The 13,195-nt window shown below is 42.2% G+C and overlaps 1 protein-coding gene across 4 annotated transcripts in view; it reads right to left on the minus strand.

The window, feature by feature from the left end:
- Positions 1-10,741, minus strand: part of ddr1 (discoidin domain receptor tyrosine kinase 1) — a 67,675-nt gene extending 56,934 nt beyond the window's left edge. For 2 of the 4 annotated variants that reach the window (XM_014200987.3, XM_014200986.3), the window contains exon 1: positions 6,470-6,638. In XM_014200987.3, coding sequence (XP_014056462.2) covers positions 6,470-6,471 — 2 coding nt within the window. In that variant the 5' untranslated portion in view covers positions 6,472-6,638. Of the gene's footprint in view, positions 1-6,469; positions 6,644-10,352 lie in introns of those variants that run through there. The other 2 variants (XM_014200988.3, XM_014200989.3) reach the window with 2 other exon arrangements.
- Positions 10,742-13,195: the final 2,454 nt, after the last annotated feature.

Raw genomic sequence — 13,195 nt, forward strand, 5'->3', positions numbered from 1 at the left:
ACGTTAGCACACTGAGCTAAAGCCTAGGCATTAGATCTAGACCACGTTAGCACACTGAGCTAAAGCCTAGGCATTAGATCTAGACTACATTAGCACACTGAGCTAAAGCCTAGGCATTAGATCTAGACCACGTTAGCACACTGAGCTAAAGCCTAGGCATTAGATCTAGACCACGTTAGCACACTGAACTAAAGACTAGGCATTAGATCTAGACCACGTTAGCACACTGAGCTAAAGACTAGGCATTAGATCTAGACCACGTTAGCACACTGAGCTAAAGACTAGGCATTAGATCTAGACCACGTTAGCACACTGAGCTAAAGACTAGGCATTAGATCTAGACCACGTTAGCACACTGAGCTAAACCCTAGGCATTAGATCTAGAACACGTTAGCACACTGAGCTAAAGCCTAGGCATTAGATCTAGACCACGTTAGCACACTGAGCTAAACCCTAGGCATTAGATCTAGAAGTTGACAAAGCTTTCAAGTCACTGGCAAGGTTACGCATCACATATATATTTACAAAAATGTATGTATGTATGTATGTATGTATGTATGTGTGTATTTACAAAAATGTATACACTCCCTATATATATATATATATATATAATATATATATATATATATATATATATATATATATATATATATATATATATATATATATATATATATATATATATATTAGGGGAATGGAAATGATGCAGACAATACATTGATATAAGCCACAATCTACATGTTGAGAAAAAAAAGGCCCTGTTCAAAAGTAAAGCACTGTGTAGGGAATAGGGTGCCATTTTGGACTCAGAGTGGGACTCCAATAGGTTCCCACGGGACAAGAATTTTGTTTCACTCTCACTGTCTGCTACTCCAACGGTTTTGTTTTGGTTCTCAGACAGGGCTAAGATCTCTGTACTTGTCAGTGCCCGTCCAGGGAACTGCTCTGGGCCTCAAACGGATGATTACACCTGGCCTACAGACGCTACACTCCCTCTCTCCATAATCCCTATCCTGGATATATACACTGAGTACAAAACATTAGGAACACCAGCTCTTTCCATGACTAACCAGCTGAATCCAGGCAAAAACTATGATCCTTTATTGATTTAATTTGTTAAATCCATTTCAATCAGTGTAGATGAAGGGGAGGAAACAGGTTCAAGGATTTTTAAGCCTTGAGACAATTGAGACATGGATTCTGTATGTGTGCCATTCAGAGGGTGAACAGGCAAGACAAAATATTTAAGTGCTTTTGAACAGGGAATGATAGTAGGTGCCAGGTTCACCGGTTTAAGTGTGTCAAAATCTGCACTGCTGCTGGATTTTTCATGGTCAACAGTTTCCTGTGTGTATCAAGAAGGGTTCATCACCCAAAGGACATCCAGCCAACTTGATACAACTGCATTGTGGTAAACATGGGCCAACAAATTGAGGCAAAAGGGTGTGCAACTCAATATTAGGAAGGTGTTCTTTATATGTACACTGAACAACAAAAACATTACACAACACATAAAGTGGTTTATCCCATGTTTCAAGAGCTGAAAAAAAGATCCCAGAAATGTTCCGTACGCACAAAAAGCTTATTTCTCTAAAATTTTGTGGCCAAATTTGTTTACATCCCTGTTAGTGAGCATTTGTCCTTTGCCAAGATAATCCATCCACCTAACAGGTGTGACATATCAAGAAGCTGATTAAACAGCATGATCATTACACAGGTGCACATTGTGCTGGGGACAATAAAAGACCACTCTAAAATGTGCAGTTTTATCACACAACACAATGCCACGATGTCTCAAGTTTTGAGGGAGCGTGCAATTGGCATGCTGACTGCAGCAATGTCCACCAGAGCTGTTACCAGAGAATTGAATGTTAATTTCTCTACCATAAGCCTCCTCCAAAATCGTTTTAGAGACTTTGTCAATGCGTTCAACTGGCCTCACAACCGCAGACCACGTGTATGGCATCATGTGGGCGAGCGGTTTGCTGATGTCAACGTTGTGAACAGAGTGCCCCATTTTGGTGGTTGGGTTATGGTATGGGCAGGCATAAGCTATGAATGAACATTGCATTTTATCGATGGCAATTTGAATGCACAGAAATACAGTGACGAGATCCTGAGGCCCAATGTGAGGCCCATTTATTTTAAGGTATCTATGACCAACTCATGTGAAATCCATAGATTAGGGCTGAATTAATTAATTTCAATTGACTGATGTTCTCATATGAATGGTAACTCAGTAAAATCTTTGAAATGGTTGCATCTTGCATTTATATTGGTTCAGTATATGTTTTATTGTCACATACACCAGGTAGGTGCAGTGAAATATGTTGCTTTACAGGGTCAGCCACAGTAGTATGGCGCCCCTGGAGAAAATTAGGGTTAAGTGCCTTGCTCAATGGCACGTCAGCAGATTTTTCACCTGATCAGCTCGGGTATTCGAACCAGCAACCTTTCGGTTACTGACCCAATGCTCTAACCGCTAGGCTACCTGCCGCCCTAGATGGGAGAGAAGTGCAGTCACGAAAACCCAGGGAGGTGTACTGCCACTGAATCTGAATTAAGAACCCTCAAATCTCTTTAAGTCTCAAGCTATAAACATAGTCTTGGTGAGAACATTTTAGCACTGAAAAAAGAATGTTGTTTTAACTGAATTGAGCCCTAGGTATAGGAATAACAGTACCTATCTAACTTATGATGTCCTGTTTTCCATATGAGACCTATACTATAACAAGTATGTAATATATCGGTAGTAGCATTGGCATCCTAATAACATACTGGCGATAGAGTGAATATCAATCTGTGATGCTAGACTGCCTCTAACTATACTGGACCTCTGAGGGTTTGTTACAGTTCTAGTGACACAAGGCCTCAGACCAATTCCCTGAATTCAATTTACACTGTCTCACTACCACCTGTCTGCGGAGAGGGGAAAGAAAGGGGGGGGGGTGAAGGGGAGGAGAGAAAGAGGGGAAGAGGGGGAGGAGAGAACGGCTCCGTGCTACTCTCACAATGGGGAGAGAGAAAACGGACTGCCGCCTAGTCCACCATGGTGGAGAGAGAGAGTAGGAGAGAAAAGGGGGAGAGAAGAAGAAACGAGAAATGGGTAGAGGAGGAGAAAGTGGTAGAGGGAAGTAGAGGAGCAGAGAGAGAGGGGGGGCTTCCATATTTAGAAGCCTGACTCAGAAATATAGAGTAAGCATTAGACAGCGTTAGACAAAGACGGGACCTTGGCAGCAGGAGGGTGAGAATGATTCACCCAGTGACTTAGCATTGAAATGGAAAGGAGGACAGGAGGGAAAAGGAGGGAGGGAGGAATAGTTTGGAGACAGAGAGAAAAGGGAGAGAGCAGGTCAAACCGGAATGTGTTGTGCGAGGCTCAGCATTTAGAACTGCAGTGAGAAAAACAGACTCTCTACTTCACTAACCAACTTCTTCATCAAAACAAATAAATGGTCACGCAGGGGAAGACTGAAGACATCCACAGAGCTGTTTAATGTCAGTCTGGACCATTCACACACACACACACACACACACACACACACACACACACACACACACACACACACACACACACACACACACACACACACACACACACACAGAGCTGTTTAATGTCAGTCTGGACCATTCAAACACACACAACAAACAAAATCTCAGCTCTGGAGCCGCTCCTGATGACCTGATTAACGTGGAGTCTGGTTCTAGATGTAACTCACGCTGACACACACACGAACACACCCATTATCATTTTTACGCCCCTCAGGCATCGGTTGATCCCTCTACCAGCTAATTTCTCTCTGCTCCTAAAAAGAGCTCACTGACACTTCACAGGGCAGTATCCTGGTCCTAATGCCTGGAAGGGGAAGGCTGAGGTCATAGTCAGAACCTCAACAGGGATGGTGTTACTCTGAACACTGAGGTGATAAAGAGACATAGGCTCAGTCCCAAATGGCACACTATTCCCTATATATAGTGCACTACATTTGACCAGGGCCTAGGAGAGCTCTGGTCAAAAGTAGTGCACTATATATAGGGAATAGGGTGCCATTTGGGACACATAATGAGGAAATAAGCAATTCTTTGTGGCATCGTGACGGTTTTTCCTTAACATTTTCTAGAGTTGTCTGGAAGCCCTGAGTAATGATTGTGGGGGTGGGATACTGTACCACACAAGTCAACACACACACACACACAGAGACAGAGACAGAGATGAAAGAAAAAGAGCTCATTATTTTGGACTTAAGTCGACTGAAGTTTGTTAGTTTCCATACTTATCGTAGGCAAATATGATAGCTGTCATATAGAATGTGGAGAGACACTTGTTAGAGTAAAATCATTACAATATAATAATGTGAAATGCCTTTTAGGTTGTTTGGGGGCACTTCACTATTCAAATACTCCCTGACTGTATCACTGAAATGAACAACCCTGAAGACGATTCCTCATTATACTGCATGCAGACAGAGGAATTCCAGTCAGCTCTTATGCTGGCATGATATGCAGAGGGTATGTGAGATCCCCAGATAAGATACACTGACAGATTCACTCATTCAAACAGTCCAGCCACAGTCAATAGATACAACTGTTTACCCAGCCCCATACCAACACTATCTATCAGGGTTGGGAGGATGGTAACCACACAGATGAGTGGAGGCAGAGATGGGGGGGGGGGGGGGGGGGGGGGGGTGATGATAATGATAAAGAGATGGGAGGATGAGGGAAAGGAATAGAGGGATAAATGATCTAGTGCTGCTTCAGCCAGAGGGGGACAGATAGAGAGAGAGAGAGAGAGAGTGGTGGAAGATGTTCAGAGAGATTTGGAGAGAGACAGATTGCCAGAATGATCAATTACTGCATCAAAGGTATGTTGGATGGGGCAGAGGGAGAGACGGATGGAGAGGGGGAGATCAAATGGGTCTCAGAAATGGTTTCCTTTTAGATTTGAAACAAACCGACACACAGAACCCAAAACGACCTCACATCCCGCTTTTAAGTGTCACCACCCATTATGCAATTTAGAGTTTCTCTCTCTTTTCTTCATCTCTCTCTTCCTCTCTCTTTGACAGCCATTCAAATGCTCGCAAGAGAAAAGTATGAGAAAGAATTTGGATTGAAAAGTCTAGCTAGCTGTCTAGACCAAAGGGAAATTGGTTTAGGACAAGAGATAAACAATTTAGCCAATGGTTTCTTTTTGGAGGTGGTTCCGTAAAAGGCTACTTTGTCTGAGCGTGTGGATGGAACCTGCTCATCCTTGGTGATTTAAATATTCCTGAACGTGAGGTCTGTCAGCCTGTTGGGAGCCAATTAGTCCAAAACAAACCCCAGTGATATGGACAACTAGATAACTGCTTCCATACAAGCCATACACTCCATAAAAGGATGCTATTACTATGTTTTAATCTCAGATTACAGATTATAGATTATAAAACAAAATCCTGTACACTGTGTATGCTTGCAAAGTTTCAGATCTTTATTATTTCAATAGCCAATGTTTAGTTCAACAGACCTCAATGATAGATGGAAGCATTGGCTATTGAAATACAATAGATTACAATAAAGAGGTGAGGTTTTGCAAGCAGGCAGTGTGTGGTTCATTTGTTATTTTGATTCACGTTTTATGAACTGGTCAAATATATAACATATTTTACATGCGAGCACATCTCTTTTGAAGATTGAAGTCATTTAACTGTGCAGTCCCTCTCCTAACACTACATCTAATAACTGTATCTCATAAACACTATGACCTGAAAAAGAGGACAAATGTGTCATCAGCAGCGAGGTCAATGATGAACCTGTGTGACTGTATACTGACGGAGACTAACCCTGAGTGCTTCACAATCACCTAAACCCAGTTACATTATTAACCTTTAACATACTGCTGTATGACTGGATACCACTTATATCCCATAATCCATTTTGTCACGTTTATTACATTTTACTGATAATGTGTAGTTTCATGGTATGTGGTATCCATGCCTTTGTGTAATTACATGCATCTACAGTGTATTCAGAAAGTATTCACACCCCTTGACTTTTTCCACATTTTGTTACAAGGTGTGATTAAAATTGATACATTTGTTGTCAATGATTTAAATAAATAATGTCAAAGTGAAAAAAGAATCTAACTGTAAAAAAAAATACAATTAAAATAAAACACTAATATATCTTGATTATATAAGTATTCAACCCCCTGACTCAATACATGTTAGAATCACCTTAGTCGGCGATTACAGCTGTGAGTCTTTATGGGTAAATCTCTAAGAGCCTTGCACACCTGGATTGTACAATATTTGCTCATTATTATTTTTAAAATGCTTCCAACAGATACCTCTTACTGGTAGACTGAACAGACAACTTGCATAGAGCACTTACAAAGAAAATCATTCTGACTCTGTAAATTCATCTTTCCTGTACAAAACTCAAAAGAATGCACAAGAATCCAATTTGTATGCAGCGGTATACTCACATTGTTGAAGTTTGATCTAAATACTGTAGGCTATAATATGTCAATTTCTTCTCGTCTCTTCTCTACAGCTGATAGAACCAGACTATGAAATGACAACCATCCTCTTCGGACGACATGGAGGAATTAGCATCCAAATGCCCATTAGACAGGGATAGAACAGATCCCTTAGGGTCTATGTATCAACACAACGCTCCTCCTCTATGTCCTCACTCTTCACTGGTACTACTAGCACAGCAGAGGGAGTAGGGGAGAGTGAGCCTGTAGGGGACAGGGAGGAGGCATAGAGAGAGAAAATAAAGGGAGAGAGAGAGAGAGAAAATAGGGGAGAAAGAAAGAGAAAAAGAGAGTGCGAGAGAGAAAGCCATCCCCTACAGAGAGATGAACCTGGAGAAGAGTCCCCTAAGCAAGCTGGTCCTGTGGCTCTGTTCACAAACACAAACAGTCTATTAATGTTCTGTATTATGTCATGTTTCATGTTTTGTGTGGACCCCAGGAAGAGTAGCTGCTGCTTTGCAACAGCTAATGGGGATACTAATAAAATACACACAAATACCAAATACTCCACAGAGCCCCAGGACAGCAACACAATAAGACAACTAAATCATGAGAAAACAAAAAGATAATTACTTGACACATTGGAAAGAATTAACAAAAAAAACTGAGCAAACTAGAAAGCTATTTGGCCCAAAACAGTGTACACAGTGGCAGAATACCTGACCACTGTGACTGAACCAAAATTAAGGAAAGCCTTTGACTATGTACAGACTAACCATCGTGCATACATTTATTTTGTCCCCCCACACCAAACGCGATCACGACACGCAGGTTAAAATATCAAAACAAACTCTGAACCAATTACATTAATTTGGGGACAGGTCGAAAAGCATTAAACATGTATAGCAATTTAGCTAGCTAGCTTGCACATGCTAGCTAATTTGTCCTATTTAGCTAGCTTGCTGTTGCTAGCTAATTTGTCCTGGGATATAAACATTGAGTTGTTATTTTACCTGAAATGCACAAGGTCCTCTACTCCGACAATTAATCCACACATAAAACGACCAACTGAATTGTTTCTAGTCATCTCTCCTCCTTCCAGGCTTTTTTATTTTTGAGCTTATATGGTGATTGGCATCTAAACTTTCATAGTATTACCACGACGACCGGCAAAACAGTTTGTCTTTCAATCCCCCACGTGGGTATAACCAATGAGGAGATGCCACGTGGATACCTGCTTCTATAAACCAATGAGGACATGGGAGAGGCAGGACTTGCAGCGCGATCTGCGTCAGAAATAGGAATGACTTCTATTTTAGCCCTTGGCATCGCAGACGCTCGTTGGCGCACGCGAGCAGTGTGGGTGCAATAATTGAATAACATGGATTTCTACATTTATTTTGCAACGCTCACGCACGCAACGTGAGCATAGCCTTGCTATTGAGAAAGGTTGCCATAGGCAGACCTGGCTCTCAAGAGAAGACAGGCTATGTGCATACTGCCAACAAAATGAGGTGGAAACTGAGCTGCACTTCCTAACCTCCTGCCCAATGTACAACCATATTAGAGACACATATTTCCCTCAGATTACACAGACCCACAAAGAATTCGAAAAAAACGAATCAAACTTTGATAAACTCCCATATCTATTGGGTGAAATACCACAGTGTGCCGTCACAGCAGCAAGATGTATGACCTGTTGCCATGAGTGAAGAACAAACACCATTGCAAATACAACCCATATTTATGTTTATTTATTTACTTTAACTATTTGCCCATCATTACAAGACTGTATATAGACATAATATGACATTTTAAATGATTTTATTATTTTGGAACTTGTGTGAGTAATATTTACTGTTTATCCATTTCACTTGTTTTGGCAATGTAAACATATGTTTCCCATGCCAATAAAGCCCCTTCAATTGAACTGAGAGAGAGAAAGATAGAGAATAGGGGGAGAAAAGTTTTTTTTTGTCTTTTTATCTATTAACAAAACTACAGGCAGCTAAACCAACCCCCCCCCCCCAGCCAGCAATTCCCTCCCACCCCAAAAACACCATCCTCCCTACACAGCAACAGGACCAGCCCCCTGGCCAGGACAACTATCCACCCACAATAAAAGGCATATATACCCCCTAAAGGCATATCTACCCCCTAAAGGTAGCATTTTCAGCCCAGGGAAGAGAAACCAGACCCCTGCTCTCTCTGCACAATTATCCCCCTAACCTTATCGTTTACTCTGTGTCCCAAAAACACACACAAATACACACAGTTGGTTCTATGTGAAAGCATATTTTCTCTCACTGTAATTCATCTCATGTCTCTGTCAGAGGATAATCGATCCATTCATTCTCCATGATGGATTCATCAACACTGTGGGTGATGATGCTTGAGACATAATGGCCATGTTTCTCCTTCTTCCTTCTCTTTCTTCCGCATGTGTTCCTTCTAAAAACCCTTCAGTTTTTGGTGGTGTCCGATTGTGTTCCATAGGTTGAGACTGGATTCTCTAAAAACATGTTTATTTTCTCTGGCAGTACTTCAGGCTAGTTTGGGGGGTTTGTTCCAGTGACTGATTGCTTCCCAGAGGAGAACCCCCATTCGCTACACTGGTGTATCCCACAGGGACAAAATTCAAGCGGCTCTGCCTTGTTTGGGGTCACCTGCTTACCGCGCGAGGTCGCAAGGTCAATAACCGCGCCATGTTCCATCTCGGTGTGACAATGGCCACCTGGACGCTATGAGGTCATCATGGTAAACATTCAACGTTTTATTGACCCCATTCTTCTCACATCAAGGACCGTTGAGCCTTTGCCTTTTTACAGTTTTAGTACTCTGCATCCGTAGAATTGATTGTGTTTAACACCTACTGGGTTTGAGGAGCCCCATATCAATAGAATCGGCCCATTACCTCTATAGTTTACAGACTCTGGATAATTCAAAGCGAACCATGTCACTGAAAGGTTATTTAGTATGGAATGAGGCCGGGGGAATGACTTGAAACAACTCAAGCCCATTTGCAATTTAGGGGGGGGTCAATTGTGGGCAGTAAATCAGATAAGCGCCTAAGGGATCTAATGGAAAATGTAGCCTAAATAAGGATATGCATGAAAAAGCTAAATGTGCGCATAGACCTTGGCCTAATGCAGGCCAGCTAATTCATATAGGTGGCCTACTAAGAACAAAAAACGATTGAACAACTGATAATGCGTTTAGGTAATACACTGTTTATACACTGCTATTACAGTGGTCATCTATCAAATAATATAATAGAATGACGTGAAGAGCAGTTAAGACTATGTGGTCTAATAAGAAGCAGATGTTATGGGTTATCAGTTCTGTTGTCCCTTAGAGAGATACAATGTACTGTAACTACGCTATACATTAGGATACTTTTTATACTGCAGGGATACAATGTAGCCTAATTACAATAGCCTTAACTAGCTACTTTGTATATCATTAATGAAGACGTGAATGATGCAATGTAATAACTATGTTGTTAGTTCGTTGACTCGTGGAAGAGAGAATTTATCAAATCACCAGGCCAGGCAAACAAGCAATGTGGTTGCAACGTTACACCTCACTATGCGCTTCCAGAGTGCGGTGGCCGGAGTCCAAACCAGCCTTCCCCGCCGTACACCGAGACTGTTTGACGCCAATCGACACAGCGAGGCAGGCAGACAGACAGACTGACATAAACCCACAAACACCCATGCACAGACAAACGGACATAAATACCTCATGTAACCGTCTAAGATAGCCTACCCACAGCAGCTCCTTAACTGGCATGAGTAAAGCGATTTAGCATTTTGCGTTTATTGACAGTGCGTACTGATATGTAAACTCTTTGTCAATGCATAAACGTGATGTCGTTTTTACCACTTACCTAAAAGTCACGGAGAAATGTGACACCAATCGCAACTTCTAAATGTTTTGAATATCCAGTGCGCAATGTGTCGGACTGTGACTGTCCACCAAAATATTCCGCCACGGGAATAATCAAACGCTGCCTGCAGTTGTTGCGCGGCGCGTTCGACCTTTCTTAAACTCTGAAAACAACAAAGCACTCCAAAATAGGCAACACGTTACGTCTAAAAACTTAGATGAAAATGTCACGTTGTCTAGCTCACATTTGTCAAGATTAAAGTGAGAACGGGACGAGAAAACCGTTCATATCTCCGTTCCGTTTGTTCGTCGCTCTCTATTCGTCTACTTCACCGCGGAAACCTAGCTTCAGCTGCGCACACGAGAGCCCTGCTCAAACCTCAACTCACCCAGAGGCAAGCGAACGCCACCAGGTGCTCATTTACATAACTGCACTGGCTGTGTCCAATCACAACAGCCAGCCAGGTGCTTGTTGAATATTCTACCAGCAAACAGCCAATCAGTAGTCGCCCTGGGTGGGACCCATGGCCCTACAACAGCACTGTAAATATGAGTAAGCCCCTGGGTTTAAAGTGATTTGTATTTGTTACAGGAATTGAGAGCTTTGGGGAATATTAAATAATATACAGAGGAAGAAAACAGAGGTATTTTACCTTTTTAATTACTTTCTTGTACGCCTAACAACATTGACCTTTCTGTCTGGGTAACTGTATCCTGGTTTTCAGCATCAACATCCTTACTTTATGTGAGATATCAAAAACAACACTTAGGGTGTCTCCCAAATGACACCCAATTCCCTATACAGTGCACTACTTTTGACTATGGGCCCTGGTCAAAAGTAGTGCACTATAGGGAAATGGGTGCCATTTGGGAACCACACCTTCATCTGTTATCACTTCTTTCATCCACTCATCATAGCTGTTGCCAGTAGCCTACATCTATCTAGGGTTTTTTATTTGGATTTACCCCAAAAGTAAACATTATTACAGAGTTTGCCACTTTAACTGTATACTATTACACCCCTGGGCTATAATTAGTGTGATTGAAGGTTTTGCACTAAAGCACAGTACTTTGCATCATAAGAGTTGTGAAAATGGGTCTTGGAGAGGAGACCAAAGCGCACACAGAAAATACTCAACCTAAGAAGTGAGATAAAAGTGTTGTTCAGTATAAGTGTGAAAGAGTAGAGTTTGTAAGGTGAATGAAACAAGCAAACACAAACAGTAACACACTACACAAACTCTAATGAAAACAATTGGTTATTTTAAAATCAAGACTGAGTGTCAGACAGTGTAGTAGCCTAGGAGTTGGGTATGCTGAAGGAAAATGAGTAGAAGGCAAGAAGAGCGAGATAGAGAGGAAGAGTATTAGGCAGCTATGTGTCAGTACTTGCCCGTCTCTCGCAGTGTGGTGCCACGAGGACAAAAGCGATCTTTATCTGGCACTCTATCAGCAGCGTGGGACAATAAAGGTCATTAGCAAACACTGCCTGATCCAGACCCACTTTGGATAAACAGGAGCACTGAACCACTGATAGACTGTTTGTGTGTGTGTGTGTGTGTGTGTGTGTGTGTGTGTGTGTGTGTGTGTGTGTGTGTGTGTGTGTGTGTGTGTGTGTGTGTGTGTGTGTGTGTGTGTGTGTGTGTGTGTGTGTGTGCGTGCGTGCGTGCGCGTGTGCGCGCGTGCGCGTGTGTGTACGCGTACAGTATATTGGTCAGCATGTTACCTTATCTCAGTACGTCAACATGAAAGCATGGTGTGGTTTATGTCAGAGGACAAAGAGACATAAACGCTATATTCCAAACACCCATAAACCCAGATAATGTATGGACACAAATAGTTTTACACGCATGCCCTCATTTCCTTTAACCTCTCTCTCTCTCTCTCTCTCTCTCTCTCTCTCTCTCTCTCTCTCTCTCTCTCTCTCTCTCTCTCTCTCTCTCTCTCTCTCTCTCTCTCTCTCTCTCTCTCTCATTCAGTCTACCCCCTTTTCTCTGTCTCCTTTCTCTCTCTTTTTCCATTTGAATAGCAGAGCTGCTGTTTCCTTTGGTCTGCTTGCCTTGCCCTGCATATCATTAACATTCTATCACCAGCTTCCAATTCATGCTAATCCCAAGCCTGAGTCCAAAAACCTACTCTTTTGTTTGACTGGAAACCCTGGACCCAAATCCAAGTCTCTCTTTAAACCTCTTAATGGTTATATTTTAACCTTCTCCTCCTCAAAGTCCAAGTGTTTCATATAAACCACTTGTAACTGCTGAACCTCTGGCAGTCTCTATGGGTGTGCCACAGGGTTCAATTCTCCGGCCGACTCTTTTCTCTGTATACATCAATGATGTCGCTCTTGCTGCTGGTGATTCTCTGATCCACCTATACGCAGACGACACCATTCTGTATACTTCTGGCCCTTCTTTGGACACTGTGTTAACTAACCTTCAGACGAGCTTCAATGCCATACAACTCTCCTTCCGTGGCCTCCAACTGCTCTTAAATGCAAGTAAAACTAAATGCATGCTCTTCAACCGATCGCTGCCCACACCTGCCCGCCCATCCAGCATTACTACTCTGGACAGTTCTGACTTAGAATATGTGGACAATTACAAATACCTAGGTGTCTGGTTAGACTGTAAACTCTCCTTCCAGACTCATTAAGCATCTCCAATCCAAAATGAAATCTAGAATCGGCTTCCTTTTTCGCAACAAAGCATCTTTCACTCATGCTGCCAAACATACCCTCGTAAAACTGACTATCCTACTGATCCTTGACTTCGGCGATGTCATTTATAAAATAGCCTCCAACACTCTCCTCAACAAATTGGATGCAGTCTATCACAGTGCCCTCCG

The sequence above is a fragment of the Salmo salar genome, chromosome 05 (genome assembly GCF_965601325.2).
Source record: "Salmo salar chromosome 05, fSalSal1, whole genome shotgun sequence".
In the NCBI taxonomy this organism is placed as follows: domain Eukaryota; kingdom Metazoa; phylum Chordata; class Actinopteri; order Salmoniformes; family Salmonidae; genus Salmo; species Salmo salar.